General features: G+C 33.2%; 2 protein-coding genes across 3 annotated transcripts; one reads left to right on the top strand and one right to left on the bottom strand.

Annotated features, from left to right (window-relative positions):
* Positions 1–2,188: 2,188 nt before the first annotated feature.
* On the top strand, positions 2,189–8,888 carry LOC25487358 (MLO-like protein 11). 2 transcript variants are annotated; one of them, XM_024776777.2, is made up of 16 exons: positions 2,189–2,334; positions 2,606–3,469; positions 3,918–3,975; positions 4,126–4,358; positions 4,458–4,574; positions 4,951–5,011; positions 5,270–5,349; positions 5,475–5,549; positions 5,902–5,987; positions 6,196–6,245; positions 6,449–6,489; positions 6,919–7,089; positions 7,188–7,223; positions 7,324–7,391; positions 7,634–7,694; positions 8,127–8,513. In XM_024776777.2, exons 2-16 carry the CDS (start codon positions 3,344–3,346, stop codon positions 8,511–8,513), a joined length of 1,650 nt encoding a protein of 549 aa, XP_024632545.1. In that variant the 5' UTR covers positions 2,189–2,334; positions 2,606–3,343. The 2 variants fall into 2 exon arrangements, with proteins under 2 accessions (XP_024632545.1, XP_013464718.1); XM_013609264.3 differs by having other exon boundaries at positions 2,295–2,505; positions 8,127–8,888.
* Positions 8,889–9,678: 790 nt separating this feature from the next.
* LOC25487357 (choline transporter protein 1) lies at positions 9,679–16,378 on the bottom strand. The gene is made up of 10 exons (XM_013609263.3): positions 16,098–16,378; positions 14,991–15,343; positions 14,567–14,712; positions 14,074–14,257; positions 12,744–12,817; positions 12,521–12,634; positions 11,540–11,896; positions 11,044–11,304; positions 10,588–10,815; positions 9,679–10,149 (listed from the first exon to the last, which is right to left on the bottom strand). The coding sequence occupies exons 1-10, from the start codon at positions 16,253–16,255 to the stop codon at positions 9,958–9,960; spliced, it is 2,067 nt and encodes a 688-aa protein (XP_013464717.1). The 5' UTR covers positions 16,256–16,378; the 3' UTR covers positions 9,679–9,957.
* Between the last annotated feature and the right edge of the window lie 2,069 nt (positions 16,379–18,447).

The raw sequence follows: 18,447 nt of genomic DNA, 5'->3' as shown, positions 1-18,447 counted from the left end.
TGCGTGCCATTATGAGGACACCATAAACCCAAATGTCTATAGGAACACACACCTTTTCTAAATAACCAACCACTCACAAGTCATTTGTTTTTCTAAATGGTTATAACTTGCTAAAAGACACATTCATAAAAGACGTCTTCTAGCAAAACTTATATATATATATATATATACTATTTTCTAATCCTACTTTTTAATATAACATATTTTTATCTTTTTGTTATTTTTATTTTCGTTCAAATTTGATTCATAACTAACAAATAAATTTCATCATTTTGGTTTTTCGATTCTTTTCTAGAAATTTTGACTACAAAATTTGACCTCATTGATAGCATAACCATCAACAATAAATATAGAGTATGGAGGTTCAAGATTAGGATCATTAGAATGTGGAGAATGCCAAACTTTAAAGATAGAGACCAAGTTGATTTAATCGATATGATTTTCATGGGTGAAAAAGTATGCATCAATTTTTTTCTTTATTAACATTTACAAACTAACATGATTTTACATTATTTAAAGTTATTTTTATATGGTCATTAATTTTTATCATTTTTATTTGTTATGTTTTACTATTGTTTTTAGAACAGTTTTATGTATAGTTATTCACATTTTTTGTTGACTTTTGTTGCTTCTAATATTCTAGGAGAGAAAAATTCAATGCACTGTGTGGACTGATAAAATAGCACAATATCAATCTATGTTGGTTGAGGGAATGTGTTACGAGATAAAAATATCTCCATTTCAAAGAACAATTATAAATTTAAACCAACTTGTCATGATTTTAGACTATTTTTTAAGGATGCGACATTGTGGAGCCTATTGATGACTCAGTTGTTCTTTTTTATGCATTCAAGTTCACATCATATGATGAAAATTTTAAAGTTAAGAATGAAGATTCACACCTGATTGGTATTTTTTAAGGAATTTAAAAAAAAAATCTATTGCCTATTTATTTGTTATATAGTTTTTTTTATTGCATTGGATATTAACTTCACCTTTCACATTTTTGTAAGATATTATCGGAGTATTACATGCAAAGGGAGAACTCACAGAACACAAAAGTGGTGTTAAGTCAACCAATTATTTGCCTATGGAGTTGGATGATCTTGAGTAAATATTATTTAATATTTTTTGTCTCACTTTGATAAACTCTTCTGTGATTTATAATTTAATTTGATAAACTTCTGTGATTTATAATTTAATTTAGGCTTAATTACCTTTTTGGTCCTCTAACTATTTAGTTGGTATCAGATTGATCCTCTGACTAAAAATTGATTTATTTCGGTCCTCTAAGTTTCTCACTGTTACTACATTTAGTCCTTTCTGTTAGTTTTATTCAAATAAACGTTAGGGTTTGTGTTATGTGGGTCCTCTAACTTTATTTAACCATTAATATGGTATGTAGTTTAATGATTTTTAGTTTATAAGTTTAAATTATTTCAATATGATATACTTAACCCGGACAACGCCGGGTATCTATACTAGTATCTTTAATATATTAACAACATCAAATATTACACTTTTTATAAGATGATATTTTCAAATCTTTTAATCAATATTTTAGAGATACTAGACTAGTTAGTGTGTTTTCTTTTTTTAAAGTTCAAAACTTGGCACACATTAAATGTCGAGAAGTAAAAAATTATAGATTTGATTACGCGGTGCAACTCTTTACTATCTAAACCGAACTTACCTGAAATACTGGTTAGTGTTTTTTTTAGGAAAATCCTAAGGAACAAATATTTCGAATGCACAACAAGAGAAAACTTATTCAAGAAAAAATATTAAGGAACCTTTTGAATTGTAGGATCAAATTGTTTCATTTGTATTATTGTCACAAACTAAATTATATCTTTTTGAATTATTGTTAGACTTTATTGTCTTTTTTTTTTTGGTCAGGTAACTTTATTGTCTATTTTCTAAGAGTGATTTTCTAAGACAATAAAAATGATTTGGTCGAGACTATACTAACCTCATGACTCAAACTTCAAATATAAAATTTCACATGTGCCAATGAGTTTAGATTCATATAATAGTTGATGAATCTAAAAAGTTATATTTTTGTTTATAAAAGTGTTCATCTATTTATATTATTTATTTTGGGAGAAGAAATAGAGTCTGGCAATGGATCTTGACTAATAAAAAATAAAAAAACAATAATAGTAATGCGAGTTGGCATGTAGCTGTGGCCCATGGAAGATACTGAAAATGTGTGTGTTTGCATTGGCAATATTGCATCCTTCAGGAAAAAGACGAACTTAACCTTCCTCATATCACATATATGGAAATGAAATCATAAAAACTTACGTAGTTTTTTTGGTGAACTCATTCAATGTATGTATGTATGTCCTATACTTTAACCTTCAAACTTTGTCTGTTACTTCTTGTTTCTATCTGACACATAAAGTGAGAGAGAGAGATCTTCACTTTTCATTCTTCTATCAGTTTCCTAGATTCTTCCAAACACTGTTATATATGTTTTTTTTTAACAAGACACTGTTTAAGGTTGTTGTTACTTTGATTTAAGAATGTCTAAATCTGCTTTGCATTGTTGTTGAAACATTAGAACAAAAAAGAATTAACATGTTTTTTTTTTTTTTTGCAGAGTTACTAATATGAGCTTGATTTGAAAATGGGGTTGGTCTAAAGGGTTGTCAAGAGCTTTCTGTAAGGAAAAGAAAGAGTCTTGTTTTACTTTTCAATTCTATATTGAAAAATTGGTATTTCCCCCATCTCATGGGGGGTTTCTGTAATTTTTGAAAATTATTCATCTTTGGAGTGTGCTGTGCTGGATTTTGATGTGAAGTGGGGAACCACCAGGTTCATTTGGGGTTTCTGACAAATTTCTATTTGTTAACAAGTTGTATTGTTATTTTAGTCTTAGCCTTCTGGTTATTGGGGGAAAGAGACTTTGGTAATCTGCAATTCGAGCAAGAGTTGTGAAGAGATTAGAAGCTTCAATTTGGTCTCTATATATGGTCCCTTGTTTAGTTGTATCTTTATTTCTAAATTAGGAATCAGAATCACTGATCACCAGTCTCACTAATAAGTCATAGGTTGACTCAAATGTTGTATCATGATTTCTGTTTGTAAAGCTTTCAAATTTGACGAGGAATGAGACACTTATTTTAAGTCAATTAAGTATACGTTTGGTTTAGCTTTCATCTATTCTTTCTCGAATTCCAAGGAGTTTCAGCTGTGAATATATAAAAATTGTTGCTTCAAGGTGGATGCGCATTAAGTTGAATTCTACTGTCAAAACAAAAATTGGCCAAGTTGCCTTAGATTTTTTAAGGCAATTCGTCATATATAAGGTTCGGACTGTGGTTTTGGATACTTCAAGATGGCAGAAACTGTAAAAGAACCAAGGTCATTGGCCTTGACTCCTACCTGGTCCGTCGCCACTGTGTTGACCATCTTTGTTGCCGTCTCTTTGCTTGTGGAGCGCTCCATTAATCGTTTAAGCAATGTAAGTATTGCTTGAAATCTTATTGTTGAACTTTGTTAGTCTTTTGTGTTAATCTATGTAGTTGTAGGGAAAAGTTGCATGGTAAGAACTAGGAACCGGAAGTTTGTTCCATTTTTAAGGCATTTTGCTAACTTAAGAATTAAGACTTAGGGTAAAAAGTATTTTGCCTAGCAAATATTTAAGCGTGGTTAGATTCTTTTTTGGATTTAATATTTCTCTATGACAAATTTATCTGTACTGCATTTATTTGAAAGGAAAGAAGTATCTCCTAATGCAATTCCAGCCATACGTATAGATCTACCTTTTTTAATTTGATGTTTTGAGCTTGATTCTATCTTAATCATATACATAAGTCTTACTAGGGACCAAACCATCCCTTTTGTAAGGTTTTGTGAATAAACTCTTCCTTTGGTATGAATTCTGATATGTATTTTTTCTGTGGCTGCAGTGGCTGCGGAAAACTAATAGAAAACCTTTGCTTGAAGCTGTGGAGAAGATGAAAGAAGGTACGCGCGCAAATCATTTTGTACCAAAAATCCTTCCAAATATGAAAAGAGTTCTTTTTGATTCATTATTTTTAGTCCTTACTGACCTCTGCATTGTATTAATTTCATGTAATGTGTATCTTTTCACTGATCAATTTTCATTATTTTCAGAGTTGATGTTGCTCGGATTTATATCCCTCCTACTTACTGCTACATCTGGCATGATAGCCAATATTTGCATTCCATCAAAGTTCTATAATAGTGCTTTTGCTCCGTGCTCTAGATCTGAGATCAATAAAGAAATCGAAGAGAATGGCTCCGAAGGACGTAAATTATTGACGGCTTCTTATCCACGCTTAATTAGAAGGATGTTGAATGGAATGGATAGAAACTCCTGCAAAGAGGCATGCGTTATATACCTTACATGTACTAAAGTTGATTAACTTCAGCTTTTACTGCTCCATGTTAACGGAGGTTGGTTTGCAATTTGTTATGTTTTTCAGGGTTATGAACCATTTGTTTCGTACGAAGGTCTAGAGCAGTTACATCGGTTCATTTTTGTCATGGCGATAACACATGTATCTTACAGTTGCCTAACAATGTTGTTAGCCATTGTGAAGGTGAGATATCAAATGTAGATGAGACCTAACTTCCCCATATTTATCATTATTGTTTGTTTGTTAAATTTGTACATTTTTATGCTTAAACAATATTTGAGTAATGCATTGGAGTAGTTAACTGATAACAATCCATATTATGTTTCTGCTGTCAGTGAAGAACTACCTCAGACACTTTTCCATTTTACTTATTGATCTTAACAAGCTTATGACAGACTAGTTTTGGCTAATTAATGATGGTATTAAGTTGAAGAGTTTGAAAATTGATAAAATGATCATATCAAACCATTTATGGATTTTTGACGTAGTAGGAAAAACTTTCTGATATTATCACTTCTGGATTTTTGTTTGACATAATAACACTTTTAGATTAAACCAGATTCACAGTTGGAGAGTGTGGGAGGATGAGGCTCACATGGACCGGCGCAATTATTTATCTGGTAAGCTTAATACATTAATGTGTTAACTTTTATTTGTATTATTTTTTATCATAAACTAACTATATAACCTTTGTGAAAATATTAGTTTACGATACAAACTTACAAAGCACACAAACTTATACCGTTTTGTTATTCCGTATTGCATAGCTTCTGTCACTTATGTAGTTATTGTAATTTATGTGATAAAAGTATGTGGTAATGTAATTTATGTGGTAACCATATTAAGAAATTGGCTGGCCATTTCATTTGTTGCAACAGAAATTACTAGGCAGATGACTATGCGAAGGCAATCGACTTTTGTCAAGACTCATACATCAAATTCATTATTCATTTGGATGGTAATTAAACATCTCCGCTTGCTTAATAGATTTAGTTCATTTAGTTCTGTTTCAACAAGCATATATTTGTAAGTCTTGATGGGAAAAATCAAATCCTTGTTTAATAGATTTATGTTTAACTACAGACATGTTTTTTCCGACAATTTGGGCATTCTGTGGTTCGTGCTGACTACCTTACACTTCGCAAAGGCTTCATCACGGTATGCAATAAAATGTATTTTATTTGTAAATGGTTTTGAGTCATTGGTTCTTATCTTGGTGTATTTGCATGTTTTTTCTCGTAGTTATGATATAAAAAAACTTTTAACTCACCGTATGATGAGATTCACGAGCTTTGTCAACTCATATCTCTAAACTTTTATTATTCTGTTAAAAAAGCTCCAGTTCTAATTTTTTAGAGGAAACTGGATTTCTTCATGCATTTGTCTGATATTAGGTTTTCACCTGGTGAAGGTCCTTGTATGTCAGGTTTCTTGGAACTATGTAGTATGTATAAGCTTCTATTTTGTGAATGTTAACTACTTTATCGTCTGTTTTCCTTGTTCATGGTAGAATCACAACCTTTCATCAAAATATGATTTCCACAGCTACATGGTTAAATCAATGGAAGAGGAATTCCAAAGGATAGTTGGTGTGAGGTTAGTACTAGTTGAGATTCAGAAATAACTATTATTGCAGCTTCATGTAAATCTCTTTTGGACTCTCATTCTAGAATATATTAAGTGTTGTGCTTGATCTTGGATATTCTATTGGCCGTGCTATGTTATTGTTTCTTTGATTTTCACAACTTGGTTCTGATGAAGTTGAAAGTTTATAATCCTGTCTGTTTTGTGAAATCACTTGCAGTGGCCCACTATGGGGATTTGTTGTCGGTTTCATGCTTTTCAACATTAAAGGTATTGCCTACTACGAGAAATTGAGGTGAAAGTAGTTTATCATATTTTCCCTTGAATTTAGGATCTCGAAAAAATTCTCCGTGGATATTTCTTCTGGCAAAAGCTTCCATTCCACTTCAATTACCTGAAAAAGCGTGGTTAGATAATACTTGGTTTTGCATACCGTTGAAACTTACAATTAATTGTTTTCGGGTTTCATCCAGGATCAAATCTCTATTTCTGGATAGCTATCATTCCTATATCGGTAAGTAATCTTTCTTATTCCCTCTGGACTTTTTTCTCTTGTTCCTGAACCATTTTGAATCTGTGAATTGCGTGTGGTTGGCATTTTGTGAGGTAGTTGGTGAGTTTTTCTTTGGAATTTGAATAGAACAGTAGTATGCTTGTTGATGAAGTAGCATAAAACTGGCCATATTCACTGAAATGGTATATAAATTAGCTTAATATACTACATTTTTTTTGCCTACAATAGTTTTATTAATCATAAAATTTATCAGTAACTTTAAAGTTTTATACTACAATTATGTGTTTAGTTTGATTGGAGTTTTTTCTATTTTTTTCTCATATCCATGATATTTCCTTAGCTGAAGATGCTCTAAAACTTGCCTTTGAATTCTCATATGACGGTGTTAACGTGCCATGGTATTTCTTATGTGTTAATGTTTAAGCACAGCTTGTTCTTTTGGTGGGAACAAAGCTACAGCAAGTCATTGCAACCTTAGCATTGGAGAATGCTGGAATTAGTGGTTTCTTTTCGGAAGCTAAGTTGAGGCCTCGCGATGAACTTTTCTGGTTTAAAAAGCCTGAACTATTACTGTCCTTAATCCATTTCATTCTCTTCCAGGTTGTTCATGGTTCGTCTACATCTTATGCAATTGTTTCTTGCTTACATTTTTTATTTTCTTATTAACTTCTGATGTTCTATTCTGTTTTCTTTGGCAGAATGCTTTTGAATTGGCTTCATTCTTTTGGTTCTGGGTACTTCCTTATCCCAAGATTCTATATTAACAAAGTTTAATAAAATTTATAAACTTGCATTTGACCAAATGAAATGTTTTTTTTTTTTTTTTTACTGCAGTGGCAGTTTGGATATAACTCCTGCTTTATTAGGAATCACCTCCTTGTTTATTTAAGGCTAATCTTGGGGTATGCAGAAATCGAGACAGCTTCTGTTTTTTTTCCCTCTATCTGGGTTTAAATCAAAGAATTCTTATCTTGTGTAAACTAAGTCAATAAAGAACTACTGCGTCGTTTCAGTTTTAGCATGGAAATTTCTGCAATTATTTAATACAAAATGTTGCTGTGAAATATTTATTGGCTTAGTTTACACAAGAATTGGTGGTTAAATCGACATGTGCCTTTAACCTTTCGTGTATGCAACTTTGTAGGTTTGCTGGGCAGTTTCTTTGCAGCTACAGCACCTTGCCACTTTATGCACTCGTTACACAGGTAACCCAAGACCTAGAAAAAGGATATAAGTATGTGTTTGCATTGGTGTCAGCACATGTTTCCATGATCTCAACTCAAACGTCAAAGCTTCAAATTGTAGCTTTGAAGTGAAAAAATATGGATTCCCTGCAGCCAAAAACTCCTTTCAGCCCTCTCTGGCCAAAACGGCTGATGATTTGGTTGGAGAGGACTGCAGCAAAGACTCCATATTGAGTTTGGATTTCGGAGTTGTATAATTACCAATACTTACATGTTCACTGGACAGCATTGCAGTTACAGATAGTTTCCTTTTAGAATGAAATGGTGAATAATATTTGTCTTGTGTTACGTAGAAATGGAGTTGTTGCATTGAACGAATAATATAAATGAAGGGCTTTTTCTACATTAATGTATCATGCAATAACATAGAAAACATTCCTACATTTATTTCAGATGGGAACAAACTATAAGGCAGCATTAATTCCACAGAGGATAAGGGAAACCATTCATGGATGGGGTAAAGCAGCTAGGAAGAAGAGAAGACATGGTATGTTCGCCGACGACTCCACCATTCATACAGACACAAGCACTGTATTGTCTATTGAAGAAGACTATCAAACAATCGGTGATCCACATAAAGACCTTGTCACTGGCACTGAAGTAGAATTACAACCAGTACCAACTGTTACATCAACCCCTTCACCTATTGCTAACGAAACTTCAAGTCGGGCCGTTACGCCCCTCCTTCGACCCTCAGCTTCAGTATCTTCATCAGTACCATTCAATTCTAGACAAGAAGAACCAATTCCAAGATCCTCCTCTATGCCAAGTGGAAGATAATATTGAGGAATAATGGAAGCAAATCATGATGCCAATGAATATAAATGAAACATGGCAAAGGGTAAGGGTAGTAGTACATTGATAGATGTGTCTTTTGTATGAATATTACTAGAAGCTCTATATAAGGTGACTTGTTTTTGTTCCCATAAAAAGCCATGTAAGGTAACAATGCTTTATTGGGACAATTGTAGAAAGGTTGCATTTTGTGTCTCTTGATGCCTAGGAGTTGCATTTCAATTCCAACACAGAATCTTACATATGAATACAAAGTAGTGCAATACAACTATTTATATAATCTATAGTTGAGGAGACACTGAATGTAGTGTATTTTTTTGTAACGTAAGGAATTGTTGTGCAATACATTATTTTATCTAATTAAACTACTCATGAATGAAAATTATTATACATCATCCCTTATCAAGCACTACCAATTCTTTAAAAATTGACATTTCACTCTATCGGTGCAACTACTTTTAATTTACAGGAAGAGTTTTCTTTACTAAATTTTCCTTTCATGACATATTTCAATTTGTTAAATTTTGTGTTCTTCAATGACAAGTTTTTTCTACTAAATTACTATATCTGAACTCTTAAGGTGTGTTTGCGAGTTCGATTTTGGAGGAAAAAACTTTGGGGGCCAAATATATATTTGATTTATATTTATTTTTCTTTTGAAAGAACGTGATACATGAGCATATATGTTCTTTAAGAAGTATAGGACAGGATATGTTAGGATGCAGTTTTATGCAACTGCTCCATAGTTTGCATATTAAAGTGTTTTACCTTCTTTAAAAGCTTTCTAAAGTGTGGTTTGCTCCTCTCAAAAGATTCATGCCATTGACATGGCACCTCAACTAATCTGAGTTTTAAAACACTAGTCTGGCATTCAGTCATTAAGAAATGTTACTTCTGTTTGAAGATATATAGAAGTAAAATACAAAGCCTAGCACTGGAACTCAATAATCTACAGCTGGAAAGATCTTACAATTAATCACAAGATGGTGTTTTGAGAAGGACCATTAGCATGTTTGGAATGACGTTAGTTTTCCCAAAAGCATATCTGCACAGTACCTAATGCAATTCTACCATGATTTTAAGAAGCTGAGCTTCTGCTTTATCGCTTGCTTTTTCCGTGATTTTGGAAAAAATGTGGATTACAACCACATATCCAAACAGAGGCTATAATTATATAAGTAGTAGTATAAAACTTGTTCTAGCTATGCCTGCCCATAACATGATATATATCCTAGAACAACCAATTTGCCAGAAAAATATATAACTACTTAAATGCTACAGATTCCAGCATTGTATTGTATAAACCATATATTATATACAAGGGGAAGAACTCAACTAAGGGGGTAAAATATAAGCATCTCAACTAGATTCTAAATCCTGAAGTGCTGTAAAAAATCTACCATTGAGAAAACAATAACATGGGAATATTTCATCGGGGTTCTTGTGCAAGTCTTTCCATATCATTTTGGTCACTGAGAGTTTCAATGAGAAGGGGAGGAGCATATCGTGCTGTCCCATGCTCTTCAGAATCCTGACAGTATGAGAGAATGATGGTGTCAATTGACATCTCTATAACTCCAAAGAAAAGAGTTACAACAATATATCCAAGAGCCCAACAAACCTGCATTTTACACAATATATATCCAATATGAGATTCTGATAATTGTTTGCAGTAACAGGTTGCATGCCGGTATAGGCTGAGTCGAGCAAGAGCTTGCTTAAATAGGTCTGAATTGTTTAATAAACTCATGTACAATTCTAATTTGTTATTTGTCATGTACATTTTTTAGGTCTAGCATTACATTTCATCTAAAGCTAGGTTATAGGCCCTTGTCGGCAATTAATCTTATCCCATGTCTATTTGCAATTAACCTTACGAGTACAAAGGAATCATTTGTTTGGAATAAAAACCTCTGGATTTCATATAATAGAACACATTAAAACATTTTGATTAACTACCCAGCTAGATGATAATTGAAATTACCATGTTTTATGATTTGGTTAAACCGTAAGTGATCTTCAACCATACTCTTTCAATTAGGTTATATAGAAAACATACCACAACAGGCAAGAGTGGAGATGAGAGCTTGTTATGCGCAGATTTGTACTTGTGAGTGTCTAACATGAGGAAAGCAAAAACAGCACTTGAGAGACTGACACATAGTTTTCCAAGGAACAATATAACATCTCCAATCACATTGACATGCCCAATCCGTAGGATGTTATTCTTAACCAAATCTGTTGCAATAGCTGATGCTCTAAAGAAACTTTTACCAGTTATAGCAATCTGCAGAAAAGGATGACTAATTGAATAAATAATGAAACCAGAAATCATATACCTAGTGAAATGTAGAATGCATTAATAAAAATAAGCAACAGATCTAACATGGTACTTCTCTTGGTCATTAACTATCGTTATTTGAAGAATAATTGCACCAAAACAATAAGCACATATATATCAAGATGATGCACAAATAAATGATAAATGGTTTATCGTCATATTAACAAAGTTTACCATGATATAAGCATTTCGGTTCACTGATTTGATGGTCCACTCAATACACCTTAGAAAAAATTGAGACGATTGATATGCAGCCTTCCCGATCCAGTTGTCAGGCACATGACTGGAGACTTTCAATTTGCGGCGAATAGATTCAAGCAAAAAGCGGATTGATTCTACAAATGATACAGTCAAAGAGCCAAGAGCTAGAGAGCCAATACTGTAATACATAAGTCTCTTCATGGAGGAAAAGATCGAACGAAAAGGAATTTCAGGCTGCATTCACAAAGACGAATAGAATTTTAATGACATATAAAAGATAAATTTGTAACTATCATGGAAAATTGTTTAAATTTTAATACTCATAGATAATTGGTAAAATGATAGTCCTTTTTCAACAATTTATAAACCAACAACGGTACACCTCAGAGCCAATCCTTGGAATTATGGTAAAAATATTCTGTGATTTGCATTATGCATTTCATATACGAACAATTTTTTTTTGACTTACCGATGCTTCATCATGACCCCAATAATAAGAGGCGACAGATCCAGCAATCACTGTTGATGAGCCTGCTATGAGAAATTGTGTAACCCAATAACAACCAAACAGGTGAAAGAGGATGGCAACTCCAATATGCGGTGTGTAATGGACGCTATACCCACAACAATGATCACAGATCACCCTCTTTTCCATGAGGTTATATGAGCAGCAGTTAGAGTGGCAGTCATTCTGAACAACCCGGCCAGAGCTGAATAAATGGAGAAAAGCCGAAATCCATAACATGTAGAACACTGCAAGGATACCATATGGTATGATTGGGAAAACAATAAGTTCTTGAACTTCTCCTATCACTTTTGCAGCAACCTATTAGCAATATTTGCATTAGAATCAATCAGATCGATTGAATGGTACAAGCAGTTCTAGTATTGCTATGCTGTACTACATAATGTGCATCAGGGTTAGACACGTGTAACATACCGGTTCTGTGAATTACTTAAGAGGTTATTGAAAATACATGACAATTTGACCCTGAATGGGGGCTCAACCCCAGACAAATATTTTTTTCAAAGTAAACAGGCATTTTAGTCCATGAAAGTGTAATTATCGGTCAATGTAGTCCCTCAAATATTTATTAAAGAATATCAATCAATTTAGTTCCTTCATAAAAAAATGTCTTTAGTAAACATCCATCAAAACCAATAAAAGACATACATATTGCCTTTTGCTGCATCGAAACAAGCATAAAACCTTTAAAATTATGGTTGGAAAAAGGACTAAATTAATTGATATTTTTCAATTTAAGGGACTGAATTGCTATTTCAAAAATATGAGGAACTAAATTAACCGCCTGTTACAATTTCAAGGACTAAAATGTCGATTTACTCTTTTTTTCAGCTTAAAACATAACTGCTACCACTTATCAATCAGAGAACTTAAACAAAAAACTTGATCATAGTTGCATAATTGCATGAGAGATAGTTGTCTTACCTTAAGGACAGAATTTGCCATAAGGATGCGCCGAACAATAGCGATTGATGTAAGAATGGAAACAACCATGATAAAAGTCATAAGGATAGTGACAATACGTAGATGAGTCAGCTCCTGAAACCGAAATCTGTTTGTAAGATTTACATGATATAGTCGTCAATGCAGAGGGAGAGGGAGAAATCATAGAATGAATATATACTAACTTGGGCACAACGATTCTTACCCTTCCATATATGTGAATGTAAGGATCATGCTCACCAATGATGGGTGTTATAGCATCATTTCCTATCCATCCAACTGAAAGTCATGAAGGAAAGGCCACATTAACTCAGCATTTCGTTTGATTGATGTTTGCAAAGATAAATAAAAAGATTTGAGAAGATAGTAATTCAAAAGTTATATATGCAAGTACAATCTCTGTTGTCAATAGCGGCCGAACGCGGCCAAAAACAACAAAGCGCGACACAGCGCTCTAACGCGGAGCGTTTGGAGAAAGCGGATGAAGCGGGCGCAATTGCGGGCAAAAGCGGGCGCGATGCGGGTCAAAGCGGGCGCTTTTGACAACCCTGTGTAAAATACTAGATTTCCCTTCATTTAAAACCGTTTTGAGGGTCATTTTTGTAATTTTCAAAACCCTGACTATTACTCTTCTCCACCAGAACCAAATACACAGCCACAAACTCAACTTCTTCATCGTATCAACAAAAAAAATCCATCTCCTCGTCTCATCATCTCAGAACCCATCTTTGTTCTCCTCTCTTCATCTCTTGATTTCAGAATTTGTTAATTTGTCAATTTGTTAGTTGTTAATTGTTAATTTGTCAATTTGTTAATTGGGAGGATGAACTTGTTAATTGTTAATGTTTTGCAGTTTTGTTACTTTAAGCTTTAGAGGCTTAAAGTGTCGGTTTCCTTGAATTTTATTAGTATTTTTTGCAAATATGTTTTATGTTTTGCTTAAGACTTGTGACTTTTATTTCAAATTAGGAATACTTCATGAATTTTGAGTAATGTTTAAGGTATTTTAGTAATTTTTTTAACAGTATAGTATTTTAATATTAAATATATCAGTGTCCGCGTCACCGAAATAGCGCCCGCTACGCGCCTGCACTCCGCGCCGCGTCAATTTTTGGGGTGGCCGCGCCGCGCCGCATTTCCGCTTTGACAACATAGAGTACAATAGGTTTCAACTAGAATATATATCCGTCATAAACATCCAGGCATCTAATATTTAATATTTTTCTAGGTGTATACCAGAAGTAAATACTTTTTTTATTGTTTCTAATGCCCAAAATGCATAGAAGAACAAGGATACGATCTGGATCATTTCCAAGTCCAGATGAACGATTTTGCTATCAAATTACAATCAGAGAAAGTGTTTTGTTATCAAATAGGTCAATATATCAGAGAGGACACAAGACGGTAGTTCATGTAGGGTATTTACGATATAGAAATAAATAGGTCAATATTCATATTTTGGTCCTCTTCTGAAATTGAAATTTCATTAAGAAACAGATATTTGGTTCACAAAATAGCTCAGCCAGGATTCTAACCTTTTAGGTAGTAGAACATTGTAACTGATACTATTAGAACATCAAACAAAACCACTGTTATCCAAGGCATTGCAGCAACGAAATGGCGGATCATCAGCAGCCAAATCACGGAGAGAAACAAAGGTAAAATCCCACCACAAACAATCAACACAGGCCATGCCTTTCCTATGTCAGCCATGTATCTCTGTAAATAGATTAAAAAATTGTATAAATTCTAATTTCAACAACATATAATACACATCAGGCTTAATGGCAACACAGATGAAATGAAACAGTGTAATGCAAAGTTACAAAAAAAGTGAACTTGGTAAGAGTGAAAATGCTATAAAGGATGAGTAAAAACAGATAAGAATCATGACTCTAAACCAAATGTACATTTGCAAGCATCTATAATTTTTACTCGATACTTGTGTTGATTGCATTTTTACCACCACCAAGAATACACTAATTTAAAGAATCAACCAGTTGAATGTTAATAAAAACAGAAGCTAACCTTTAAGACAGCTGAGTGAGAATTGATATACTTGTGAATGGACTTATCAATGACAGTGTCTTTGTTTATGCTAACTCCACCCATCTGCTGCCAAAGGCTTAAAGACACATTTGATGCTCTAGCAATGAATTGGCAACTCCAGTGAACTACACAAAAAAGTATGCTTTAAGAATCATGTATTTCAAACCATAGTGAAGGAAAAAATACCAGCATAACAACTACTATGCCGACATATGCATATCCAAAAAAAATTATAGAAAGGATATTGGCAGTTCCCTAACATCCTCCCCTCTTCTTCTTACGAGGAGCAATAATGCAACCAGGGTAAGAAATCAAAGTAATACATCCATACGACACAATCATAAGCATGCATACAACAAACCATGGCATCTATGAATGGATTAAAATGGAAAAATTATCTCACCATTAACACTAGGAAATATGACAGGATAACAAGGGCCTTGAAGTTGAAGAGAGGAGTTTCTCATTTCTGGTGTGAGGAACGCATAATAATTATAGTTCATATCAATCCAATCATCCATTGAAACAACAATATCTCCTTCAGGATAATCACAAACCCAGACAAGTGAATCTTCACGCGGAACAGGGCAGTCCAACAAGCATATACTGCGAGCATCCCCAAGTTTCAACTGACTATCCTTCAATCCACTTTGATAAACTTGATTAGGATTTAGCCAGTATTTGAGCTCCAATTGATGAAGGCCTGCATGCTTGTCCCCACACACATTTCCTTTGTAGTCTAGCCCAAAAGTAAGCCTAATAAACCATAGTATCAGTTTTCACAAATTACACAACCATAACAAAAAGGAATAATAAAATTATGTGCTTAGAATTTCTATACAATCAATTCCCACTTCTAACTTCCACACTTTCAGTTCGACAGCAACCACACAAGCAACAATATTAGTGTACAGTTCCTCAGTAACTATTAGAATTTGGGTTGGGCCTAACTCAACCTTACAAAACCGGTTTGTAAGGTGAGGATTGCCTTTCAGTTATTAACCCATGTACAGGCAATATCATGCCCATGACTGCACACCTCGAACGTGACCCTAGTGGCCTGATAGCGAAAACCTGATGGCAGGTAGCCCAATGATCTTCGATAGACTCTGATACCATCTTAGAATTTGGGTTGAGTCTAACTCAACATCCTTACAAAACCTGCATGTAAGGTGAAAACTATATCTATTTATAAACACATTGTCAAGCCATATCTCATTCAATATGAGACTCTTTAACAGTAACCAAGAACAAGTGTGTGTGTGTGTGTGAATCAATGTTTTAAAAATCAAACCGGACGGTTCAACCGATTGAATCATGAACTGACACTGTCTACGACTCGGTTATTTGAGCAGTTTTGCTATTAAAGGCAAAACATCCATTACAAAATTTCCAAAACACCCAAAAAAACAAACCCATTAAGAAACAGCAACTAATGACCTGAGAACTAAAACTTGGCAATTACAGAAACACGATGAGATGATAAAGTTTGAGACTTTAAGGTTTATACCTAAATGGGTTTCCTCTGTTGAAAGCAAAACTGGAGTTAACAATCATGGCAATCCAAAAGGCAATAAAGATGACAAGAACAACAATGTCTCTGCATTTCCTGTTATGTTTTATGATCCCATTTCCACCCATGTGGATAGTACCCGAAGAACCCCTCATTTTGAAGACTGTATCTATCTATTGTATGTAAAGTAAGAAGCTTGACTGAGTTCAACAAGAGATGTAGACAGCAAGCACAACAAGAGACAGAAGTGGTGTGAAAGGAAAGACTATGAAAGAGAATGTGAAAAGCTTAATATGTAATAATCAGGATTAACTTTCACTTTTAATTTTAAATTTGGTTTAGAAATTTAGTAGGAATGAATAATGATGAGTATTAATAATAATTGGGAAATGTTAACTAGTGCACCCGAGACACTGGTTAAAGGACTTAAATAGTAACTTTTTATGAAAAGTTGTGTAATCAATGTATTGTAAATTGAAAACTTTGACATTTTTAAAGAATAGTTTCTTAATTTAGCATGCTTAAAGAGTACTCCGGAGGCACCGGTTAACACGACCCATAATAATTTAATAATGATTCTGATAGATATACTAGCGAAAAGACGGACACTCACTTGCCCGTCTTTCCGCTCGTTTTACTACGCTATCATCTGAAAGTTATGAATGGTGTTTTTTTTTTTTATTGTTTTCAAGTTATAGAAAATCAAACTAACCATAATTATTTATTTCAACGATACCGATAATAATACAATATAACAAAAAAAAAATAATCTAAATTCTTTTATTAATGACAACAACAACTTTATTATAGAAATGATGAAAACAATTTTACTGCGCTAACAATTTTATTAATTCTTTCAAGTTGTTTTAGGGTACAATTAAAATGATGAAAAAGTAAGTATAAATATACTCATCTAATATTTAAATTCATTTATATATATTCATATCGTATTTGTTATTTTTGTTTTAATATTTAAATTCATTCTTATCTATTTGTTACATGTGTTATTTATATTGAAGATTGATGGTATTTTTGAGAAAAAAATCCAACTCAAAAGTGCATTTTTTTAACCCAGAAGTGCTGAAAGGGGTAATTTTCTTTATATATATATTAGTACATTTTTTTTTGGTGATTAATAAATAATAGGTATTTATGCTCACGAAAATAATTTTCTATTATAAAATTAAATACTTTGGTTGTTCAAGCATCACAATTATTTAAATTTTGGTCTCAGTCAAATTTATTGATTTAAAATGGCGATTTTCTATCCAAACAATAGTAAATTCTGTCCCAGAAGTGGTACTTATAATCTTGCATAACTAAAAAGGTTATGACCAAATTTAGTGTATGGCTATTATTATATACTAAAAATACTTAACTCACGTTCATCTTCCTCACGTTAAATCGTTGAATAAATCTCTAATCCATTCGTTAAACTCTCTATACTTTATACTTTATTACAAAATTGCAGGTCAATCAGTTCTAAAGTCTCGTGATAACTCTGAGGTCAATCAGTTCTAAATTCCCGTGATAACTTTGAAATCCCGTGATAGCATTCTATTTTGCACATCTATTTGTTATTTTGTGCATTGCCTGCATGAGGTGGAATTTCACGTGTTAATCAAATTTGTTATTTTATATGGGATTTCATGTAAAATTGTGAATTATCATAATATGTATGATTACTAGTATCATCATAATATGTGTGAAAATGTTATTTTTTATGTTGCAATTGACAAAATATGTATGAAGATGGATCACCGCTTTTGTGAAGGAAGTAACAATGTGCTTGATTGTCTCTTATGTCTTGACTCCAAGAACTCTTTCTCCAAGTTTAATGTTGATAAGCTTGTTCGTCTTGCTGATATTTATCATGCAAACATTTCTAATGATGACCGTGTAACAATAAAGGAGCAACTTGACACTTATCTACTTCAAAGTGAAAAGGCATGCTTCCTTTTCTTCTTGTGAAGATGTTCAAAGTTTGGTTATGAAGATTGTTCAAACCGAGAAACATTTGTTATTTTTATTTGTCTACAAACTCATTGAGTTGGCTTTGATATTGCCGGTGTTGACATCATCCGCTGAAAGAGCTTTTTCAACAATGAAGATTATCAAGTCTAAACTGCGCAACAAGATCAACGATGTGTGGTCAATGACTTCATCATATGTTTACACCGAGCGGGAGATATTTAAGTCACTTGATGATGTTGATATTATTCGAACATTCACCGCAAAGAGGTATCAGAAAGAGCATTTACCTCCTAATTTTATTTAGCAGACTATTGGCAAGTTATATTTCATATCTCTTATTTCAAATTGTACTTTTGTTGACAAAATGACGAAC

Source organism: Medicago truncatula, chromosome 2 (assembly GCF_003473485.1).
Source record: "Medicago truncatula cultivar Jemalong A17 chromosome 2, MtrunA17r5.0-ANR, whole genome shotgun sequence".
NCBI classification, from domain to species: Eukaryota; Viridiplantae; Streptophyta; class Magnoliopsida; order Fabales; family Fabaceae; genus Medicago; species Medicago truncatula.
Note: the sequence above shows the minus strand (reverse complement) of the source record. Positions and strands in the feature narration are given on the sequence as shown.

Coding starts and splice junctions, on each gene's coding strand:
- LOC25487358 (XM_013609264.3), top strand. CDS start 3,344: ATGGCAGAAACTGTAAAAGAACCAAGGTCATTGGCCTTGACTCCTACC. Junction 5,550..5,901: donor TTCGCAAAGGCTTCATCACG/GTATGCAATAAA, acceptor TGTTCATGGTAG/AATCACAACCTTTCATCAAA. Junction 7,695..8,126: donor TTTATGCACTCGTTACACAG/GTAACCCAAGAC, acceptor CATTTATTTCAG/ATGGGAACAAACTATAAGGC.
- LOC25487357 (XM_013609263.3), bottom strand. CDS start 16,255: ATGAGGGGTTCTTCGGGTACTATCCACATGGGTGGAAATGGGATCATA. Junction 12,635..12,743: donor ACATTCACATATATGGAAGG/GTAAGAATCGTT, acceptor TTTCGGTTTCAG/GAGCTGACTCATCTACGTAT. Junction 11,305..11,539: donor GGGGTCATGATGAAGCATCG/GTAAGTCAAAAA, acceptor TTGTGAATGCAG/CCTGAAATTCCTTTTCGTTC.